Source organism: Acanthopagrus latus, chromosome 8 (assembly GCF_904848185.1).
Source record: "Acanthopagrus latus isolate v.2019 chromosome 8, fAcaLat1.1, whole genome shotgun sequence".
NCBI classification, from domain to species: Eukaryota; Metazoa; Chordata; class Actinopteri; order Spariformes; family Sparidae; genus Acanthopagrus; species Acanthopagrus latus.
This window is the reverse complement of record NC_051046.1, coordinates 1,403,170-1,426,072: the sequence shown is the minus strand read 5'-3', so window position 1 is coordinate 1,426,072 and position 22,903 is coordinate 1,403,170. Positions and strand designations below refer to the sequence as shown.

The following is a 22,903-nucleotide window of genomic DNA, read 5'->3' as shown; positions in this document are numbered from 1 at the left end:
CTGTTCATACCAGTGCTGAAAACCTGAACAGCTGGATATGTTTATCGAGACCTCTGGACAGTTTGTTACATCACAAACCCACAACTAACCAGGCGAAAAACTCAAGTGTTGTCACGATATCACCTGGAAACTGAACAGATACACATATGTAGTTTCAACATGAAGAGTGGTTAATGGCTAACAGGTTGATTAAAATGCAAGACTTTAACTTTGAATAGAGTATTTCCTTATTGTCCTATTGTTCCTTCATCATTAAAATGTTCAAGGATGTAAAATGAGATCACTAAATCTTTGAGAAGACAAGTTGATTTTATTTTGGCATCGTTTGCTCTCAGCATCGTGGCCTGCTGGAGTCTGTGTGGAAGAGTCTTTTGAGGACGAGGAGCTGCAGGTAGCCGGACAGGACGATGATGAAGCTTTGAGCTGCCGACCACCAGGTGACGTAGTTGAGGTTGGACAGGAGGAGGTGGTGATCCTTCCCTTTCCTCATGCGGGCAAAGTTGTAATTACGCCACATGTGGAAGATCTGATTCTGGAGCCTCTGTACACTCTCCTGCACCAAACATGGAACATTGTAAAGTAAATCACATGTGACAATGTAAATTTCTTATGTGGACATTTTCAGTCATTCATATGTAAAATAGAATAACAAATGGTTTTGATAATATTTGGTTCACTTGAGTCATTATTTTCTTTTCACATGTTAAGAACAACCGCAAATCCAGATTTACGCAATGTTTTATTTTCACATGTTCACACATTTTAGTGGAAATGTGAAATGTAGCAAAGCAGATTTCATGTGTTTTAATGTGCCATGTTTTGTTTCTACTTGGGGAATTTCATTTCCACATTTGGAAAACCTATAAATCACCTATAAATGTCATCACATGTGAAAATGAGGTGAAAAAAGCCAAATGTCCAGTTCACAAGTGACATAATTTTCTTTTCACCTCAGATTTTTGGTTAAGATACGTATATAAATAGTCAATTGTATCTGAAAATGTGGAATTGATGTGTAAAGAAGCAAAATTTTCTTAAGGGTGGACAAGACAGAGAGGTGAACTGTATATTCAGACAGACAACATCAGTCTGTCGCCCTCTAACTTTCAGTAACAGCATTTGTTCTGAATCTCATTATGCAGATGACATCATGTTATTTATTGCTGATTATATTTTAAACAAACGATGCAGCATTCAGCTCTCTGCTCAGCAGAATCAGCTCACAGAAAACTGATTCTACTCCTGCTGAATACAACCTATCTATCTAAAGTCCCAGAGACTGGAATTGCAAGAAATACCTCAATATTGCCCAAAGTGCTGTTGAGGACTCTCTCTCCTTCCTGCAGCTCTCTCTGTGACTCCTCAAAGCCTTCGTAGATGACGCCAAAGTTCATAAAGACCCTGATGCCTCCAAACTGGTTGTTGTGGTTCCCAAAACACATCCGGTAAAAACCTTTTGGAAGGGGACTGCAGTTATCTCCAGACAATATAACATTAATCTTTATGCATAATGGACTGTGGTGTCTCTGACACACCTGTCACCTCAGTCTGGAAGTTCATCTGTCCAACAGCCTGGTTCTTTGAAGCCATGAGAGAGCCGAGTGGTGAGTTCACTGTCACGAAGAGGCGCTGGTCATTGGCCATCCCTGTCGTCCACTGTACCTGTGGTCACACTCACATGGTTAAAACTCATCACGTCCCATGGATAGACTGTTGTGCATTTCAAGCAAGGTATTTTTGAAAAGACGTCGGGACATTTTCCAGCTTTTCATGTCAACAGAATCAGGTATTTTAAGCCAAACATCTATTCCTAACGCTACCCGAGTGGTTTTGTGCCTAAACCTAATCAAGCTATAAACACAACAAAGAGATTTGAAAGAGAAAATGTTCCGGTGAACCATAAAGGAAAGTCAAGTTTCAACATGTCTGTGGTTTTCAGAACCGAACATTTTGGACACTGTAGGAACAGTACCGACATTTATTCAAATCATCAACTATCAAATCAAGTTAATTCAATTATCCGCATACAAAGAAAGGGGCCCACGTCTCAGCATATATACTGCTTACACGAGTTTGTATTTTTGTACGGGAGACCTTTGCACAGACTTATCCACCGACACAGGCCGCAAGTCAAACCAGATCACCTTGTGTGATAAGCCTGATGTGGCACACAGGCACAAAGAACATATCCAACTGTGCATTCAAACAGACAGACACAGAATTATAAACACATTTGCTTTGCAGAGGAGATGAAACCCAGTCCTGCAGGTGTGTTCTGGATAGTCTCACCAGGTACATCAGATAGAAGCTTCCACTCTGGTGGGCGAAGTGCCAGAAACACTCCGCCCCTGCAGCAGGAACCTCGATGGCAAAGTCATATTTATCCGATCCCCTGAAAAACCCTGCGTCCGCCTCATCGAAGGAAGGTTCAGACTTTCTGGCCCAGACGCACTGAGAGCTCAACACCACGAGCAGAGCGTTCAGCAGCATGACGGCAGCTGGATGTGGAGGACGTGAAGGCGCCCGCTGCTTTCTGCTGTTGATTCTTAGATATCAACTGGAAAACAATCATTAACCACATCTACAATCAGTGTAACCCAACCACAATCACACACACAATGTTTTAGTGACCAGACCTCCATGGATAAAATCACAACAGAAAGTCTCAAGGGATGTATTTTACCTAAAGGGGCAGTCTGTGGTTTTATGGGGAAGAAATATTAATGAAACGAGAAACAAACACAGTAAACAATCAAATTATCTTTGTTTTCATGACTGAATAAACTGACCTTTTACAATTTATACTGGTTTACTTTGTTTATCTGTGGTGGACCCCGCCACCTCTCCAGCTTCTGACTTTGAATTTCTTCTACAAACCTACATAGTGACCTCCTCATGTTCACCTCTGAGGCAATCGTCTCCTGATTAAACAAATATAATAGACGGGTAACAGAGAAGGATTTATTTGACAATCATAAAAATATAGATAATACTAGCTCACCTGAAGACAGTTGATGGTTACGTACATAAATAAATAGAAAAGATACAGACACACACAAACAGAGGAAGACCTCCAGAGACGTGATTGTGATTTTGGAAGATTGTGGAATATCAGCACAGTGTTGGAAGAAGTATAACAGCGTCGAGTTCTTGACCTAATGAGAAGAGGAAACACCAGCGTTGTTCAGCGTGTAGCTGTCAGGAAACATCACGCAGTCACACTCCTCTGGTTTCATAATCAGCTGTTGGACGTTGAGCATTTTCCTTTGTTTTATGAGACAAAAGAGTTGTCGACCACCAAATCTTAGAACAGATTCTGTGTTGAGAAAGTCATGGGAGGATTGATGCTAATGAGAGACTGTTGGCCTATGAGGGACTTGATGACATCAGGGGACACTCTCGCATTACTGGAGATGACGGTGGTGGAGAAACTGACGGGGGTCATGGCTCCAGGTAGAGGCATGATGGGGGTCATGAAGCTGGACACTGGCATGGGGGCCATGATGTAACTGACAGGCGTGACAGTCGTGGGGCTGCACATCTGCATCGGCGGCATGGTGCTGCAAGCCGGCGTGGCGGCTGTGGGGACGGACATTTGATCGGGCGCAGCGATACTCGAGAGAGCTGAAGGTGTCGGCGACGTGGATCGGGCTGGAGGTTGTTTTCGTCCTCTTACAGTTTGATACACTTCGTGCAGTACGTCCCCCTGCTCGATCAGCAGAGCCCCAGACAGGACCTGGAGGTTATCTGTCAGTCTGCTGTCCATTTCATCGAACCTGTCTTTAAGTCTGCTGGACATCACGAAGCCCACAAAGGCTTTGGTTCGGGAGAACTGTCTTATGAGGGTCTGAGCAGAATCCAGACTCCCGCGGAGCTCCTTCAGAGCTTTGAACACAGAGGAAGAGATTCTGCTGCAGCCTCTTTGTCTGATGGTGAGAACCAGATCCTCCAGAACTTTGACTCTCTCTGCGATTTGTTGGCAGCGCTTCTTGTTGGCCTTTGCATCGTTGGCCATGTTGTAGATGGTCTTGCACACAGACAAGATCAAGTCTACGACACCCAGCACATCTCCTGGTTCCATGATGAGCTGTAGAGACAGAGACAGAAATCTGAGGTGAACTAAAGGAACAAACCCGACCTGAGCTGAAGTGAGTCCTGTGAACTGGACCTGAAGTGTTGTAATCATCATCGTCCTCATCTACCCTTCTGGTTTAGTTTCCTATTTATAAGTATATATAAGTATATAGCTTATAGTCAACTAACTTCACTTCTTTACATTAGACAGCTGCTAAAACTCATCAGTGACTTTGGTTCTTTAATCACTTTCCTCCAGTTTCTCTCTTTTTTTCCACCCGTCTTTGAACTCTTGCAGAGTCGAACACGTCTGTGCTACAAACGTTGTTGTGTTTCTAAAATGTTGCTGTGTTTTGACCCTCAGGGCCACCGTACTGAGCTGATCGCTGTCATTTCCCAGACCTGAGAGTGAGTCAATCACAAATACTTCCCGTCAGTTGGCTTTTGTGTGAGAGTGGGTGGAGTTTTCAATGAACAAAGACCAAAGTCATAATTAAGTCTATTATTATGTTGTTCAAATTGTTGTACAACTTACAGCTAACAGCTGAGCTGATGTGTAAAACTGGTCGAAAACACACTGAAACACGTGGATTTTGCATCAGAGAGGAACTTATTTAATATTAAAAGTTGGAACACTTTTAACATCCCGACTGTGCAGCTGCCCTTTAAATGTTAAATGTTATTTTTGTCTTTGTGCATTTACTCAAGTACTGAAGATACCAATGGAGGGTGATGACCCAATGTTAAATCTCAAAGCGTCAGAATGAGACTAAAAAATAAACCATCTTACAAACTGGAGCTTAAAGTACTTAAAGTACACTCAACATATTTGCTTACTTTAGTTACTACTGTACTGTTCTTACTTTGCAGATTACAGGCTGCATGATCGCCGCCGCAGAACATTTCTGAATTAGCAATCAGATAAAGGACTGATTCCAATATTCAGAAAAGTACACATGTAAATTTTACTTAAAACTCAAGTACATTTATTGCCAGAAAATTACTTTTGCAACTTAAATACACTTCATAGTCAATACTTTAAGATTTTGAGTCACACACTATTTGTTTGAGCGACCAAAGTCATATTTTAAAACACCATCTTTACTTTTACATGAGTGTAACTTATGATTACTGGTTCGGACACCGGTCCCTCCGTCAGTGTCCAATGAAGAAAAAACAACAGTAAAAAACTGGATTATATCCAAAATATATGATTCGTCAAAAATTCAGCATTTCTTTTCATCAAATGAAAACTAACTGCACAATTAATTAATTAAATCATCAAAATGTTAAAAGTATATTCACCTGTCGTCCAGCAGGCCGTCTGAGTCAAAGAGTGCCGGCTGGAGATGAAAGTGGCATCAGTCATTCACCAGAAATGTTTTTGTCCACCAACATAATAACAACTTTTAACTGACTGTTTAACCTGCTCGTCCTGTTCAGAGCTCAGTCACGACGGTTACCAGAAGCTCACAGTCAGAGCGGTTTGTTGGAGCAGTGAGCTGATCTGATTCCGATATCAGGAAGAGAAAAGTTCCAATATCAATGTATCGGCTGGTATACACACAGTATTTTTTACTTTTACTGTAGAGGTGAAAGAAGAGAAGAAGAACACAAGAGGAAACATAACTTTTATTCTTTTATTCAGCTCTCTGGTGAAGTTTGCTCATTTAGTATCCGACATTAGAAATCAACCGAAACAAAACAGAAAGAACGATCTGAAGTTAAAAAGTGTAAATTTGACAAAAAGAACAAAAAAAACCCAAATGAATGTTGGATAAAGAAACCACATTTATGTTGTTTTGTAGAAGAAGGAAGTGAGTTTTTGTGTTGAGTACACAAACACAACACCAGCTCTGCTTCCTTCACACACGCAGACAGATTCAGGGGTTGAAACAGAGATCTGAGTCGGTCAGCAGCGCGGCTTCTCCACCTCCGTGCACGTCTTGGTGATGAAGAGTCTTTTGAGGAAGAGGAGCTGCAGGTAGCCGGAGGTGACGATGAGGAGGCTGAGGACCGTCGACCACCAGGTGATGTACTTGGAGTTGGACAGCAGCAGGAAGTAGTCGGCGCTCTTCCTCATGCGGCCGAAAGTGTAGTAACGAAACATGTGGAAGACGGAGCTCGACACTCTGTGACTCGCATCCTGTGACAGAAAAACACACGCGGATAAAAGTACACAAGTATTAAACTGTCAGATGCTACAGTTACTGCTGCCGCACAGTATCACCAGTATCATCAACCAGCAGCCACACTCACTGCTACTGATACGTGTTAGAAAAGATTGTAAAGTTACAGCAAATACCTAAATATTACAACAATTAATAAGACTTTGAAGATTATGGCAACTAGATTCAAGATTCAAGAAAACTTTATTTATCCCGAGGGAAATTGTCGAAACTACTCATACTGTTAATGTCCTTTACTTGGTAGAGCGGTGCAGGGATGCTCCTCTGGTTCCCTCCACAAGAAGCCTATGAGATTTTTTATTTTCTGATCCGTCCTGGTTCTGTTGATCCAGATAATCTCCACAGATGAACTCTGTGATGTGTGAAGCTAAGCTAACTGTGTAGCAGTAAGAAGCTAATGCTAGGCTACAAACAGACGACATCACGGTCACATGACTGAAACGTCTCCACCACTAAGAGTCTTACTGCACAATTACTATCCAGGTTTTCTATAAACTGATCAGTGTACAAGTTGTAAAGTCAGAGTTAGAACAGTGTGGAACTAAAGTGGCCTGTAAAGACGGACTAGTGAGTAGATGAGTCTCCATGTTGCTGTGAGGACGTTTAATGTCCCCGACAACCTCTGTAGTCTCATTCAGACACTTGTTAGCAACCGCTAACTGTTGTTAGCACATGAAGAGCTTCAGGATTAAACTGTGGGACATTTAATGATGAATAAAACATGTAAATATCTTCAGCCTGTGGAAACACATTCAACAAACACAGATGTTGAGACCAAAGTAACTAATTAAACTATGTGATTACAAAATGTAGTGAAGTGGAAATACAAGTAGCTTAACATTGTACTTAAGTAAATGTGTGTGTGTGTGTGTGTGTGTGTGTGTGTGTGTGTGTGTGTGTGTGTACCTCTATGACGGTCAGTGTGTTGTTCAGGTCTCTGCTGACTTCCTCCTTCTTCTTCTTCTCTTCCTCCTTGAGCTTGCCGGGGTCCTGGTAGTTGTCGTAGTAAACGCCGAAGCTGAGGAAGATCTGCATGCTGCCGAAGCGATTGTGGAAGTTGCTCAAACACATTTGATGGAAACCTGGACGGACACACGACAGATCGACTGAGCACACAGTTCACAACTACATGAGACCGTGCAGCTTCATTCACAGGGAGTGAACAATTAAAAGTGAACCAGACAGACACACACCTGTTTCCTCGGCCTCGAAGTTGATCTGACCCTTCGCGTCATCAACAGTGGACACTAACAGGCCGCTGGGAGCGTTGACGCTGACGGACAGGTGTCTGTCATTGGCGACACCTGTGACCCACTGGACCTGCAGACACACGACACAGCTCAGAGTTACCTGCATGGTCACTGTTTACACCCTCAACCTGCGGCCGAGCTCGTGGATTTATGTTATTCGATTTTTGAACTTTTCCTTTAAAGTGAGATAAAACATGTTGTGGTGTTTATCTGCTTTAACAAAGAAATGCTGGAGATTAAAACCACAACATGTGGTCTTGTTGAGAGAAACGTGTCGAGGCCTCAGCGTGTTTCTTCTTACCATGAAGTTCAGGTAGAATCTCTCTCCGCGGTGAGCGAAGTGCCAGAAACACTCCATCCCCGCCGCACGAAGCACCACGGAGAAGTCGTACTGGTCGGAGCCCCAGAACAGCTCCTGGTCTGACATACCTGGATGGGGGTCCGTCATGGGCCCGCCGCCGACCCGACCCCAAAACACAAGGACAAGAAACAAGCAGGGACCCGTGAACAACATGTCCGAGCAAACGGAGAAATCTCCTCTAAATGAAAGGTGCAGGTAGCGTGAGGAGACCAGAAATGATTAACTGGAGCCAAACTGGCCTGAGTCAGTGGGAAAACTGGGCGGCCGTCACAGATGTTCAGCTGCAGGTCTGAAGGAGGAGATAAAGGAAAGTCTGCACACAAGCTCAGTAATACGACACTGAACCGTTCAGACAGGAGTGAACGCGTGGAAACACGTGGAAATACGTGGAAAAACACGTGTTTTTCTGGCAGCTACAATCAGGATGTAGGTTGAAAACATCCATCTGCTCCTGAAATGAGGTTGAATGTTCAGAGATTTGATGAATCTTGAATCTTGATTAAATTAAATAGTACCGTCGGCGGAGGTATGTGCTCTACTGAGTCCCACCTTAGTTTATTTATTATCCTCTCTAGCTGTTCAACACTTTTTCACACAGATCATGATTACGATCCAAAAGAATGCAATATTTCATATCTCTTAAAAGATGTTTATTTTCTAAATGTTACATTTTCCACCAACACAGTGATGAGTGATGAAGTGGAGCGTTGCTTCTGTCCAGGTCTGAATTGGCCCTCCAGATGTTTCCAGAAACAAAGCAAAAAAAGTTTCATTGGGTAAATCAGTTTGTGCTTCACAGCGACTCTGAGGAACTTCTATGTTGAGCAAGATGGCGGCTGTTAAATTTCTGTTAGCGGACTCCGGTTCTATACTTACATTAGCGACTGTTGCTCTGTTTTTCTCTGTTTTTCCCCCTTTTGATGTAATAAAGCCAGAATGATTCTGGTTCTGTGTGTTTTCAGTCTCCATCAGTTGAACTCTGCTGTCAGTCGTCTGTTCAGTGAGGACGAGTCGTTCTATATTTAAGGTCGACGTCTCAGTTTGGGTTCATGTGATGTTGTTGACTGAAGAACTGAATCTCTCTCTGCTGTTTCTCTCTTCATAAAATAACCACACAATGAATAAAGACAGTAGAAGAAATGAAAATGGAAACAAAGTTACTAATAATACAACAAAAAGTAAAGATTGATGTTGAGGACTGAAACCTGATTTACTTCCTCGTGTTCATACTTCAGTGTGAAACACTCCTCTGAGTCACATGAACCAACAGCATTCAGCAGAGGGCTGACAAAGCTCCGCCCACATCTGACTCACCTGAGACAAACCAGGAAACAGTTTGTCAGTGTGTGTATGTGTGTGTGTGTGTCTCTTTAGTACAGAACCACAGACAGACGATCAGATCCACCTTCAGACTGAACTAACAACGTCCTCTGAGTGAGTTCATCTACAGGAGAGAGGAGGAGGAAACTACAACACTGCAGACGCTCCACACACTGAAGGTGAGTCCGACCAGAACCAGAACTGAAAGTAAACTTCAGTGAAGTGAAGGAGGAAGTGGAGCTGTGACTGACTGTACTGTCTGCTGTCTTCACAGCGTCACTCAGAGACAAAATGGCTTCCAGGTTAGAGGAGGATCTCTGCTGTCCGGTGTGTCATGATGTCTTCAGAGAGCCTGTCGTTCTGTCATGTAGCCACAGCTTCTGTAAAGACTGTCTGCAGAGCTGGTGGACAGAGAGACGAACACGGGAGTGTCCAGTCTGTAACAGAAGATCTTCAAAGGAACATCCACCTTTAAGTCTGACGTTAAAGAACCTGTGTGAGAGCTTCTTACAGGACAGAGATCAGAGAGCTTCAGAGGATCTCTGCAGTCGGCACTCTGAGAAACTCAAACTCTTCTGTCTGGACCATCAGCAGCCGGTGTGTCTCGTCTGCAGAGACTCAGAACAACACACCAACCACAGATTCAGACCCATCGATGAAGCTGCACGACAACATAAGAAGGAACTTCAGGAAACTCTGGAGCCTTTAAAGAAGAAGTTAAAGGTTTGTGAAGAAGTTAAAGTGAAGTTTGATCAGACAGCAGAACACATGAAGGTCCAGGCCCGACACACAGAGAGGCAGATTAAGGATCAGTTTAAGAAGCTGCACCAGTTTCTAGCAGAGGAAGAGGAGGCCAGGATGGCTGCACTGAGGGAGGAAGAGGAGCAGAAGAGTCAGATGATGAAGGAGAAGATGGAGGCTCTGAGCAGAGAGATAGCAGCTCTTTCACACACAGTCAGAGCCACAGAGGAGCAGCTGAGAGCTGAAGACGTCTCATTCCTGCACAACTACAAGGCTGCAGTGGAAAGAGTCCAGCAGCGCCCCCTGCTGGAGGATCCACAGCTGCCCTCAGGAGCTCTGATAGACCAGGCCAAACACCTGGGCAACCTGAGCTTCAACATCTGGAACAAGATGAAGGACATGGTCTCCTACACTCCTGTGGTTCTGGACCCAAACACTGCTCATCCAGAACTCATCCTGTCTGAAGATCTGAGCAGTGTGAGAGGAGGAGAGACACAGAAGCTTCCTGATAATCCAGAGAGGTTTGATTATTACAGCTCTGTCCTGGGATCTGAGGGCTTCAACTCAGGGACTCACAGCTGGGACGTCGAGGTTGGAGACAGTACATACTGGATACTGGGTGTGTTAGCAGAGTCTGTCCAGAGGAAGGGACGCACACAGTCTGGATTATGGAGAATAATGTTTTCCTGTGGTAAATACTCAGTGCAGTCACCATCAGCTCCATCCACTGATCTCGTCGTGCAGAAGAAGCTCCAGAGGATCAGAGTGAATCTGGACTGGAACAGAGGAAAGCTGTCGTTCTCTGATCCTGATACTAACACACACCTACACACCTTCACACACACTTTCACTCAGAGGATGTTTCCATACATTTACACTTGGGATGAAGTGAAGATATCACCTCTGAAGGTGTGTGTGACAGTGGAACAGAGCAGGTAAAGAAGTATTTCATCTGTGGAAAGACTTAAATAAAACTTTCTCTCTCTGCAGTAGAAAGACAAATATTTTTTAACTTGATGCAACATGAGCAGAGAAAACAGAGTAAAAGGACTGTGGTGTTCACTTCTACTCAAAAGGTAGAAAGACTACAACACCCAGAGTGCACAGCGCTGCACCTGATTGGACGGGGCTCGGTTTTGGATCAGAGAAAGTTCTGAATAAAGTTCTGACATTCTGACACAGAGATAAACAGAACAATTAATTTGGACCTGACAAACATTTAAAAATCATTTATTCACAATCATAATAATGCCACAACATCTGTGAGCACTTTCTTTTCAAAATAAGAGCCAGAAGATGTTGTTGACTAATCAACATTTGAGTTTGTCCAAAGTTTCAGCTGCTGGTTGAGACCAAAACAGAACCAGCAGAGTGAATGTTGGAGTTAATTCATCAGGTGCTCTGTGGCTGCTGCCTGAAACTTTTTAATGCAAATTAAAAATCCCTCTATAAATCTTTCAGCACAGCAGGTTTGTTGTTAAAGTCCCTCCTGGAGGTACGAATCACTCTGACCTGCAGTGATGAGCCCGCTCAGGTTTGATGCTGCAGCATTTTGGACATTTGCAGATGACCTCGCCCGGCTTCAGCTGCAGACTCTCCATGTACTTCTTAGTGGCGTTTCCTTTTGGAACGGCTCCCTGAGGAGACATGACATTAAACTCCACACAGTTGGCAGCCACAACACAATCTGCAACTCCGACTGTAACGTCTCCTCACTGACAGGCTGAGGTCGTTATCACAAGTGTGTGATTTAACACTTTGGTTCCACCAGGCACATCTCTGATATCTTACATATCCTCCACACAGCTTCAGATCCCAGCAGACAGGCAGTGGAGTGTCATGCCTCTCAGATGTAGATGACTTCTTCACATTGTGTTAAAGTAGTTAAATGGTTTTGTTGTTTCTGTGTTTTAAGTTCCTCTAATTAAAACCCTTCAAACTAAACTGCTCACTTCTCTTTGAACACTCTTCTTATTCACCAACATGATATTTTAGCCCACTTGTTTTGATGTTTGTTTCTTAATGTTTTTACTGGTTTTAAAATGCAATTTTTAATATCTTTGAATGAAATGAAGCAACAGACAGGACCGACTCCAAATCCTTTGGTATGAATCATTTACACACCAGGTTTAAAAACACCATCATGTCCCTTTAAGTCTTCCAGCTTCAGGCAGCTGGTCTGAAACCCTCAGCTTCCTCACCGGGTCGGTCAGCATGGTGCGGAGGTGGGAGGCCAGAGCCAGCACAGCCAGGCTGTTGAACAGCAGCCCGCTGTACCAGAAGCTCCTGGAGGGCAGCAGCATGACGAAGGTGACCACAAAGTCAGCGAAGAAGACCAGGAACCAGGTGACGACACTCCGACACTCCTGTCGCTCTGTTAGCAGAGCGGAGAGAAGCATAAAGTCACATCCTGTATGTGAAGATGGAACATGACCGCAGCTCTCAGTCTGTTCATCCTTCTCATTTATTCATCTAGTTTTTAACTCGGCTCGTTCTCTCACATGTTGACGTTGCTGCTGGTATCAAACTGACTTCACTGTACGACCACGAGGACAAATAAAGTGTCTGATGTCTCTTAATGTTCAGGCTGAGAAATCAACAGTCCAGCAGCAACAAACGACTTCAACAAGTCGTCCACAGGCTTAAATCTCATATCTGACATCATGTTCAATCAATCTTTATTTATATGGCGCTTTTCATACAGAAAACAGTACCTCAAAGTGCCTCACAGAAATAAACAAACAGCAGCAGAACAATAGAAACAGCAAAATAAAGTTAGGAGAAGATAGTTAAAAGAACCCAAACCCTCCCACCCCTTCAGACATGGACAGAGACATACACACTCATACACACACTCACACATATGCACGCAGACACACACACACTAATACACACCCATACAGTAGCTGTCACTAAAGAGACATGGCTGGACAGCGAGACCTGGTGCATGGAGGAAGCTACCGTTCAGGAGCCAGCCACACCGGGAGAGATCCTGGTCCAAGGCCACAGGGAGCACCGCCACAGAGACCACCCCAACCCGGGCAGACAGGAGGCCCCACACCAAGGTGGACCTCTGGTCATCCGGGCCGGAGCCGTCCATGGGACAGCACCCCCCGCAGCCAGACCAGAGACCACCCCCAGCCCGGCAGGCCCCCAGGAGGAAACACTGGAGATTAAAAACTGACAGACTAAAACAGTAAAATAAAGCAAAAAGCATAGAAGCTGAAAACACGAGGGACTAAAACATAAAAGTATAAAGGCTAAAAACACGAGGGACTAAAGGGTAAAATATGAGAGATTAAAACAGTAAAAGAAAAAATAAATAAATAGATAAATAAAATAAAATAAAAAGGATTTAAATGAATAAATAAATAAGTGAATGAATAAGTAAATAAATAAATAAAAGTGCTCTAATTAGCACGGCATAAAGGAATTAAGAAGAATTTAAATTTCAATAAAAGCCTGGTTAAAGGTTGGTCTTGAGCCTCTTTTTAAAAACCTCTACAGTCTCTGCGACCCTGAGGCTCTCCGGCAGGCTGTTCCACAGTCGGGGCCCATAACAACTGAAAGCCTCCCTGTGCTTTTTTGAACTAACCTGTGGTATGGTTAAAAGGCCGGTGCCGGAGGACCTCAGGGTCCGCGGGGGCTGATAGACTGAAAGCAGGTCAGATAAATAAGAAGGCCCAAGACCGTTAAGACATTTAAAACTAGTAAAAGAACCTTAAAATCAATCCTGAAACACACGGGGAGCCAATGAAGCGACTTTAAAACCGGTGTAATGTGCTGCCGCCCTCTGGTCCTCGTCAGCACTCGTGCAGCTGAGTTTTGTATTAATTGTAGATTCGAAATGCTCTTTTTGGGAAGGCCAGAGAGCAGAGCATTACAGTAGTCTAACAACAAGAGATAAAAGGTGCATCAGCACCTCCGTGCTGGCCTGAGAGAGACTCTGGCTGTATTCTTAAGATGGTAAAAACCTGTCTTTGTTATATTTTTGATGTGTGGAATAAAACTGAGCTCAGAGTCAAAAATCACACCCAGATTTTTTACAGATTGTGATGGTTTAAAATCCTTTAACTTTGGTAAAAGTTTCTCTTTCAGGCCTTCAGGACCAATGAGTAAAACCTCTGTTTTGTCCTGGTTGAGCTGTAGGAAATTTGCTGCCATCCATGTCTTGATATCTAAAATGGAGTTAAAAAGGACATCAATGTCACAATCTGATCACATAGGATCAATAAAATTGTACATGTAAATTAAAACAGCTCCTTCAAATCTACAGGATCCATCACTATGAATATTTATTCATAATCTCTGCAGTGACACGAGGGAAAAGGTTTGGACAAAAGTTATGACAGTTCACTGTCACTGAAGTCAGGAACTCAATTCAGACGACACGAGAAGAGAGTTAGAAGCTGAGATGCTTTTAAGAGGTAGAGAGGAACTTTTATTCAAAGTGTCTGAAATGTGGAAAGAGACGAACATACAAAAGGCTCAAATCTAAAAAAAACAAGAGTACAAGCAGCCCAAAGACACAGATACATTCAGCAGGTCGTCAGATTCTCTGTCGGTCGTCTGAAGTCTCACCAGCTTCACTTTTACACTGAAGGACGTTTAATGATTCCCAGGTGCTTTTCAAAATAAAATATCAGAGCCAGTGAAAGAAATTAAAAGAAAGAAACACCACAGAGAGAAAGAACAACCAAGACTGTGGATAATAATTTAGTGAATAATCAATAAAAGAAAACTGTCTCTGAACAGCAGGAAGCAGCAGGAACAGACACAGAAACTCTTCAACACGACCTGCGAGGTTCATCGTGTTGAGACGTGAAGGAAACCGTCCGGTTCTGATGGTCACTGTGGTTTCACACAGACGCCAGTCAGCACTTCCTGTTCTGGAGAGTCATCGGACGACAGCTCAGAGATGCTCGATACACAGAACACAAGGTTCAGTCTCACCGCACGCACTCAGCAGTGTTAACTTTAGTAGAAATCACAAGTAAATGGCACTTTGACAGCATCAGGCCTCTGGAAGAATCATTCTACACAGCAGATTTGATCGTAAACGCAACAAACACGTGATTAAAGATGATTTGACGCATTCAGAAACTAAAATCCACCAGCAGACAGAAGAACGTGTGACTGAAGGCTTACAAAGATCACAGGTAAATGATTTGGGGTTACAGCCATCCCACCTCGATCAGTACCGACAGGTTGGGTCGGGTCGGCCACCAGCCCGCAGCACCAGCATCTGACGACACTCAACAATCAGCTATCTTACAAACTGGACCTTTACTGACAGGATTTGATTTTTGATTTGACAACATTTATAAGTCTAAATATCACGCTAACGTCCACAGTCCTTCACTAATGTCCAACAGCAAAACTTCACACGTGGGGACGAAGATTATTTTAGTTTTTGTGACATTTTAGCCTCACGAACGTGTTTGTCTGCGACACAGAGGGAGAGATGAAGTGACGATATCGATCCAGGCGGTCGAGTCTTTGTGTTTCCTCATCACAGTTAATCCAAACAAACAAACGTCAGCAGAGGACGTTTCTTCACACCAGACTGTGTTTCACCAAACTCCTACAAAGGAAGATATCACCGAGGACATTCAGCCTGTCGGAGGCGAGTGAAATGTTTTGTTTCGGACGCGTCTGCGATGTTTGACTCAAACAGCTGAACAACGTCATGTGATCTGACTCTTCAGTTCATAGAACACAACAAAAGAAACAGTACGTGAGCATTTAAAATCCAGAAACTCAAACGATAAACTCCACCACTGACTGGCCCGACACGGACCGGCAGCATACGAGGTGCTGACCTGGTCCGACTGTGAACAGAGTGAAGGAGGTCGTCTTATAAAACCCTCTGAGACTCAGGTGGTCTTCATCAACGAGCTTCAACATGTTTGGGCAGGTAAGAATCTGACTGAGAACACTCACACACACAAACCAAACAAAAGAGATGTTCAGGAGGAAAAACAAGATGGTCTGAAGAAAATGTGGCGTGTTGGATTTATTGACAATTAAAAATCCTGCTTGTGAGGGAGGAACTCGATGGTGTTGAAGTTGATTTCTTCAAGGTTCCCTGTGAATTCTCACCTTCCGCAGCACCATGGAGAGGAGCTTTTATGAGCGGGTTCTGGTTCTGATGCACATGATGTGGCCGACACAGTCTGACACCGTTCAACTGGTCTACAGGAGGTAACGTGCTGACAAACAGCAACGAACCAACAGCAGAAGACCAGGACAGTAAAACACTGATGCAAACAGTTAAAGATTTAAAATAACTGGCTGAAGGAAAAGCACACGATGAGTTCTGATGAATGTAGGAACAAAAAACTGCACAGGGTCCCTTTAAACAGACGCACATGATGTCATTTAAAGTCAACAGAAAGGAAGAATCGTTATATTAACTGCAGAATATTTCATTTCATGGTGACAGCTTTAGTTACAGCAGTGGTTCATATGATTATCAGTCCGATAACAGAATCTGTGTTCAGTAACGGCTCTCAGAAGATCCAGCATCTTAACGAGCACATTTAAAAAACATCCAGACTCTGAGCCTGAACGTGTTGTCAGAGCAATAAAAAGGTTCTTCACGCGTGTCGCAGCGTCGGCCTGCAGTCCGTCTGACCCGGAAACATCGAAGCTCCCCCAGCGATGACGAAGGTATGATGAAGATGGAGACCAGTCACCTGGTTTCTCCGGCTCAGAAACATCCTGCTGGGATCTGTGAAGCCAGCTGGACTCGCTGCAGGTTCATCAGCACCGCTGCAGTTCGGCTTCAATCCCTCCACTGTGTAGTGTTTGACAGACAGGTGGTCAGACGGAGAACTCTGCCCCGCCCCTCCAGGTGCGTTTGCGGACAAAGGTTGGCAGTTTGAGTCCAGCGAAGGGGCTGATCCACATCAGTGACGGCTGACCTCCAAACACAGACCTCAGCCCGGCCCAGCGAGTCTGACGCTCCCACGTCGGCTTCTCGTTCTTCAGACGCTCGATCTCCTGACACAAGCAAACACAAACAACCTCGTCACACACGATAATCACACGTCTTCAACTGACACACAAACACACTCACAACAGGATCAATACAGGACTCTGATGCACAGATTACATCTGCCACTCTGTCAGTCTCACACACACACACACACACTCAGACTGGTATTAGAGAAGCTGAGTTCATGTTCTCACCGTCTCGTCGTTGCAGATGGAGTGCAGCTGAGTGCTGAACATAACAGCTGTGAAGGTGAGGAAGAGGAGCGCCTCCATGCAGAGGAAGATCATCAGCATCATGGTGACCGGAGGAGAGAAGTCACTGCACTCTGACACAGAACAACAACACAGCAACATCATCAACTACAGACGGCTTCAGCCACAACAGTCCAGGCCATCGTTTCACATCCATCACTGTCAGAGGAAACTCAATCTGCGTTTGTACTGGAGGTCCAAAGTCCTGCAGAAGAGAACGCTAACGGAGGACAACAGGAAATAAAGCTCACCGCTCCACTGGACTCTGACGCAGGTGATGAACTGGTATCCACAGAGAGCCAGAGCGTGACCTGAGATCACAGCGATGTACATCTGTGGACGGAGGAGAACGTGTCAGACCTCGTCACTGTGTGGCTGTTCTAACGTCTCAGACTCTGACAGCTCAAACTGGGTTTACAGTCAGTTTCAGCCTGTCGTGATGTCACACGGGAAACAGTCACCGAGGTGAGCGATGGAAGGTTTAGATGCCGTTTGTTGCAGATAAGAGAAGCAATTAATTGTGAGAGATATGTGTGTCTGTGGCTCAGAGCGAGAAGATGTGTCAGGCTGTGATTCACTGCTGGGACCAGCAGATGTGTCCTTTAAACTGTCACTGTGGATGATGTCACATATTAAATGTTTGACTCTTCCACAAGCAGAGACTTTTTAAATCAGTGAAAGTCACTTTTGGTGCTCTAAACATTCTGCTACCTAAAACTAAAGTCTACTCTATTCACACAACAGAGTCGTCACCTTCCTCAATCAGCAGACGCAGACTGGCTGGTTTCCAAGAGTCGCGATTGAACATTAAGGAGAGAAAAACACGTCATTATTAAAATCTTCTCAGTATGTGGAAACAACGGTGGTTGAACTCACAGTGAAGAGGACGAAGAAGCGCTGGTTCTTCTCCCCGACACAGTTGTTGACCCAGGGACAGTGGTGGTCCATCTTACGGATGCAGCGCTTACAGATACTGTAGAAGAAGAAGGAAACATCCAACCAGCGTTACTTCCTGACTACACTCAAAACCATCAGCTGCCTCCATGATGTCGTTCACAGACGAGGGAATAACAGCTCGAGATGACAACAAAGAAAAACATGTCGGCAGCTTCGTCTTTATGTACGAGACGTTTCCTCAGTGAGAGGTTATTCTCTCCTGTTAAACATTTGTGTACAAATAAACAAATCACTACATGTTTCATTGTTCAGATTCAAAAACATTATTTCAAGTTCTTTTCCACATCATACAGTCTCTGAACAACAAAATCAAAGTTTTGTTAATATATGAAATATTTGTTATAAAATAAATACATCAAATGATTCAAAATAATGTAAATGTAACTTTTTTGTCTCCTTAATGAAACAAAACATGAAGATGCCCAAATAAATGTGACCATTGTTTTAAGTTACATTTTTTTGAGGTTAATATTTCGTCTTGACAAGTTTCAGAAAATTATTCATCTTTAATATAAGTAATAATATAATAGAGAACACTACAGTTCAGGCAGTGCTGGTTCTGGTTCTGATTGGACTCCAGTCCCTCCATCAACAACAACAAGTGTATCAGATTACATTTCCTGCAATAAATCAGTACTTTGGACTGCAACACTCCTCTGAGTCACATGAACCAACAGCATTCAGCAGAAGGCTGATAAAGCTCCGCCCACACCTGACTCACCTGAAACAAACCAGGAAACAGTTTGTTGGTGTGTGTGTGTGTGTGTGTGTGTGTGTGTGTGTGTGTGTGTGTGTGTGTGTGTGTGTGTGTGTGTGTGTGTGTGTGTGTCTCTTTAGTACAGAACCACACACAGACGATCAGATCCACCTTCAGACTGAACTAACAACGTCCTCTGAGTGAGTTCATCTACAGGAGAGAGGAGGAGGAAACTACAACACTGCAGACGCTCCACACACTGAAGGTGAGTCCGACCAGAACCAGAACTGAAAGTAAACTTCAGTGAAGTGAAGGAGGAAGTGGAGCTGTGACTGACTGTACTGTCTGCTGTCTTCACAGCGTCACTCAGAGACAAAATGGCTTCCAGGTTAGAGGAGGATCTCTGCTGTCCGGTGTGTCATGATGTCTTCAGAGAGCCTGTCGTTCTGTCATGTAGCCACAGCTTCTGTAAAGACTGTCTGCAGAGCTGGTGGACAGAGAGACGAACACGGGAGTGTCCAGTCTGTAAGAGAAGATCTTCAAGGGATCAACCACCTGTAAGTCTGACGTTAAAGAACCTGTGTGAGACCTTCTTACAGGACAGAGATCAGAGAGCTTCAGAGGATCTCTGCAGTCGGCACTCTGAGAAACTCAAACTCTTCTGTCTGGACCATCAGCAGCCGGTGTGTGTCGTCTGCAGAGACTCAGAACAACACACCAACCACAGATTCAGACCCATCGATGAAGCTGCACGACAACACAAGAAGGAACTTCAGGAAACTCTGGAGCCTTTAAAGGAGAAGTTAAAGGTTTGTGAAGAAGTTAAAGTGAAGTTTGATCAGACAGCAGAACACATGAAGGTCCAGGCCCGACACACAGAGAGGCAGATTAAGGATCAGTTTAAGAAGCTGCACCAGTTTCTAGCAGAGGAAGAGGAGGCCAGGATGGCTGCACTGAGGGAGGAAGAGGAGCAGAAGAGTCAGATGATGAAGGAGAAGATGGAGGCTCTGAGCAGAGAGATAGCAGCTCTTTCACACACAGTCAGAGCCACAGAGGAGCAGCTGAGAGCTGAAGACGTCTCATTCCTGCACAACTACAAGGCTGCAGTGGAAAGAGTCCAGCAGCGCCCCCTGCTGGAGGATCCACAGCTGCCCTCAGGAGCTCTGATAGACCAGGCCAAACACCTGGGCAACCTGAGCTTCAACATCTGGAACAAGATGAAGGACATGGTCTCCTACACTCCTGTGGTTCTGGACCCAAACACTGCTGGTCTAAACCTCATCCTGTCTGAAGATCTGAGCAGTGTGAGAGGAGGACAGAGACAGAAGCTTCCTGATAATCCAGAGAGGTTTGATATCTTCTGGTCTGTCCTGGGATCTGAGGGCTTTAACTCAGGGACTCACAGCTGGGACGTCGAGGTTGGAGACAGTACATACTGGATACTGGGTGTGTTAGCAGAGTCTGTCCAGAGGAAGAGACGCATACAGTCTGGATTATGGAGAATAATGTTTTACCAAGGTAAATACTCAGTGTTTCCACTACCAGCTCCATCCACTGATCTCGTAGTGCAGAAGAAGCTCCAGAGGATCAGAGTGAATCTGGACTGGAACAGAGGAAAGCTGTCGTTCTCTGATCCTGATACTAACACACACCTACACACCTTCACACACACTTTCACTGAGAGGATGTTTCCATACATTTACACTTGGGATGAAGTGAAGATATCACCTCTGAAGGTGTGTGTGACAGTGGAACAGAGCAGGTAAAGAAGTATTTCATCTGTGGAAAGACTTAAATAAAACTTTCTCTCTCTGCAGTAGAAAGACAAATATTTTTTAACGTGATGCAACATGAGCAGAGAAAACAGAGTAAAAGGACTGTGGTGTTCACTTCTACTCAAAAGGTAGAAAGACTACAACACCCAGAGTGCACAGCGCTGCACCTGATTGGACGGGGCTCGGTTTTGGCTCAGAGAAAGTTCTGAATAAAGTTCTGAAATTCTGACACAGAGATAAACAGAACAATTAATTTGGACCTGACAAACATTTAAAAATCATTTATTCACAATCATAATAATGCCACAACATCTGTGAGCACTTTCTTTTCAAAATAAGAGCCAGAAGATGTTGTTGACTAATCAACATTTGAGTTTGTCCAAAGTTTCAGCTGCTGGTTGAGACCAAAACAGAACCAGCAGAGTGAATGTTGGAGTTAATTCATCAGGTGCTCTGTGGCTGCTGCCTGAAACTTTTTAATGCAAATTAAAAATCCCTCTATAAATCTTTCAGCACAGCAGGGTTGTTGTTAAAGTCCCTCCTGGAGGTACGAATCACTCTGACCTGCAGTGATGAGCCCGCTCAGGTTTGATGCTGCAGCATTTTGGACATTTGCAGATGACCTCGCCCGGCTTCAGCTGCAGACTCTCCATGTACTTCTTAGTGGCGTTTCCTTTTGGAACGGCTCCCTGAGGAGACATGACATTAAACTCCACACAGTTGGCAGCCACAACACAATCTGCTACTCGACTGTAGCGTCTCCTCACTGACAGGCTGAGGTCGTTATCACAAGTGTGTGATTTAACACTTTGGTTCCACCGGGCACATCTCTGATATCTTACATATCCTCCACACAGCTTCAGATCCCAGCAGACAGGCAGTGGAGTGTCATGCCTCTCAGATGTAGATGACTTCTTCACATTGTGTTAAAGTAGTTAAATGGTTTTGTTGTTTCTGTGTTTTAAGTTCCTCTAATTAAAACCCTTCAAACTAAACTGCTCACTTCTCTTTGAACACTCTTCTTATTCACCAACATGATATTTTAGCCCAAGTTTTGATGTTTGTTTCTTAATGTTTTTACTGGTTTTAAAATGCAATTTTTAATATCTTTGAATGAAATGTTTATGTCTTTTAATGAAATCTGTGTGTGCCCGTGAGCACTTTGAGTTGCCTTGTGTCTGAATCGTGCTATACAAATAAACTTGTCTTGCCATAAAGCTTTTTCAGTGGACGTTATTTTGTAACAGAGCTGCACTAAAATGTTGCAGCCGACTGAAGCAACAGACAGGACCGACTCCAAATCCTTTGGTATGAATCATTTACACACCAGGTTTAAAAACACCATCATGTCCCTTTAAGTCTTCCAGCTTCAGGCAGCTGGTCTGAAACCCTCAGCTTCCTCACCGGGTCGGTCAGCATGGTGCGGAGGTGGGAGGCCAGAGCCAGCACAGCCAGGCTGTTGAACAGCAGCCCGCTGTACCAGAAGCTCCTGGAGGGCAGCAGCATGACGAAGGTGACCACAAAGTCAGCGAAGAAGACCAGGAACCAGGTGACGACACTCCGACACTCCTGTCGCTCTGTTAGCAGAGCGGAGAGAAGCATAAAGTCACATCCTGTATGTGAAGATGGAACATGACCGCAGCTCTCAGTCTGTTCATCCTTCTCATTTATTCATCTAGTTTTTAACTCGGCTCGTTCTCTCACATGTTGACGTTGCTGCTGGTATCAAACTGACTTCACTGTACGACCACGAGGACAAATAAAGTGTCTGATGTCTCTTAATGTTCAGGCTGAGAAATCAACAGTCCAGCAACAACAAACGACTTCAACAAGTCGTCCACAGGCTTAAATCTCATATCTGACATCATGTTACAGTCTGATCACATAGGATCAATAAAATTGTACATGTAAATTAAAACAGCTCCTTCAAATCTACAGGATCCATCACTATGAATATTTATCTATAATCTCTGCAGTGACACGAGGGAAAAAGTTTGGACAAAAGTTATGACAGTTCACTGTCACTGAAGTCAGGAACTCAATTCAGACGACACGAGGAGAGAGTTAGAAGCTGAGATGCTTTTAAGAGGTAGAGAGGAACTTTTATTCAAAGTGTCTGAAATGTGGAAAGAGACGAACATACAAAAGGCTCAAATCTAAAAAAAACAAGAGTACAAGCAGCCCAAAGACACAGATACATTCAGCAGGTCGTCAGATTCTCTGTCGGTCGTCTGAAGTCTCACCAGCTTCACTTTTACACTGAAGGACTTTTAATGATTCCCAGGTGC

At 44.0% G+C, this 22,903-nt stretch overlaps 7 protein-coding genes across 7 annotated transcripts; 2 read left to right on the top strand and 5 right to left on the bottom strand.

Moving 5' to 3' along the window:
* Positions 1 to 304: 304 nt before the first annotated feature.
* LOC119024631 (transmembrane emp24 domain-containing protein 6-like) lies at positions 305 to 2,739 on the bottom strand. The gene is made up of 4 exons (XM_037107584.1): positions 2,290 to 2,739; positions 1,536 to 1,662; positions 1,299 to 1,453; positions 305 to 553 (listed from the first exon to the last, which is right to left on the bottom strand). Exons 1-4 carry the CDS (start codon positions 2,488 to 2,490, stop codon positions 332 to 334), a joined length of 705 nt encoding a protein of 234 aa, XP_036963479.1. The 5' UTR covers positions 2,491 to 2,739; the 3' UTR covers positions 305 to 331.
* On the bottom strand, positions 2,534 to 5,416 carry LOC119024630. Its single transcript, XM_037107583.1, has 3 exons — positions 5,380 to 5,416; positions 3,002 to 4,087; positions 2,534 to 2,557 (listed from the first exon to the last, which is right to left on the bottom strand). The coding sequence occupies exon 2, from the start codon at positions 4,079 to 4,081 to the stop codon at positions 3,305 to 3,307; it is 777 nt and encodes a 258-aa protein (XP_036963478.1). The 5' UTR covers positions 4,082 to 4,087; positions 5,380 to 5,416; the 3' UTR covers positions 2,534 to 2,557; positions 3,002 to 3,304.
* A 284-nt stretch (positions 5,417 to 5,700) lies between these two features.
* tmed6 (transmembrane p24 trafficking protein 6) lies at positions 5,701 to 9,130 on the bottom strand. The gene is made up of 4 exons (XM_037108067.1): positions 7,815 to 9,130; positions 7,457 to 7,583; positions 7,170 to 7,345; positions 5,701 to 6,220 (listed from the first exon to the last, which is right to left on the bottom strand). The coding sequence occupies exons 1-4, from the start codon at positions 8,025 to 8,027 to the stop codon at positions 5,987 to 5,989; spliced, it is 750 nt and encodes a 249-aa protein (XP_036963962.1). The 5' UTR covers positions 8,028 to 9,130; the 3' UTR covers positions 5,701 to 5,986.
* Positions 9,131 to 9,226: 96 nt separating this feature from the next.
* LOC119024873 (nuclear factor 7, brain-like) lies at positions 9,227 to 11,360 on the top strand. Its single transcript, XM_037108060.1, has 2 exons — positions 9,227 to 9,373; positions 9,469 to 11,360. The coding sequence occupies exon 2, from the start codon at positions 9,486 to 9,488 to the stop codon at positions 10,872 to 10,874; it is 1,389 nt and encodes a 462-aa protein (XP_036963955.1). The 5' UTR covers positions 9,227 to 9,373; positions 9,469 to 9,485; the 3' UTR covers positions 10,875 to 11,360.
* Positions 11,061 to 15,842, bottom strand: LOC119024131 (palmitoyltransferase ZDHHC7-like). Its single transcript, XM_037106617.1, has 3 exons — positions 15,758 to 15,842; positions 12,137 to 12,309; positions 11,061 to 11,572 (listed from the first exon to the last, which is right to left on the bottom strand). The coding sequence occupies exons 1-3, from the start codon at positions 15,840 to 15,842 to the stop codon at positions 11,438 to 11,440; spliced, it is 393 nt and encodes a 130-aa protein (XP_036962512.1). The 3' UTR covers positions 11,061 to 11,437.
* On the bottom strand, positions 14,354 to 22,136 carry LOC119024879 (palmitoyltransferase ZDHHC7-like). Its single transcript, XM_037108068.1, has 6 exons — positions 22,020 to 22,136; positions 21,180 to 21,304; positions 18,063 to 18,159; positions 17,438 to 17,519; positions 17,130 to 17,260; positions 14,354 to 16,940 (listed from the first exon to the last, which is right to left on the bottom strand). The coding sequence occupies exons 1-6, from the start codon at positions 22,119 to 22,121 to the stop codon at positions 16,761 to 16,763; spliced, it is 717 nt and encodes a 238-aa protein (XP_036963963.1). The 5' UTR covers positions 22,122 to 22,136; the 3' UTR covers positions 14,354 to 16,760.
* On the top strand, positions 18,942 to 21,092 carry LOC119024875 (nuclear factor 7, brain-like). Its single transcript, XM_037108061.1, has 2 exons — positions 18,942 to 19,105; positions 19,201 to 21,092. Exon 2 carries the CDS (start codon positions 19,218 to 19,220, stop codon positions 20,604 to 20,606), a length of 1,389 nt encoding a protein of 462 aa, XP_036963956.1. The 5' UTR covers positions 18,942 to 19,105; positions 19,201 to 19,217; the 3' UTR covers positions 20,607 to 21,092.
* Positions 22,137 to 22,903: the final 767 nt, after the last annotated feature.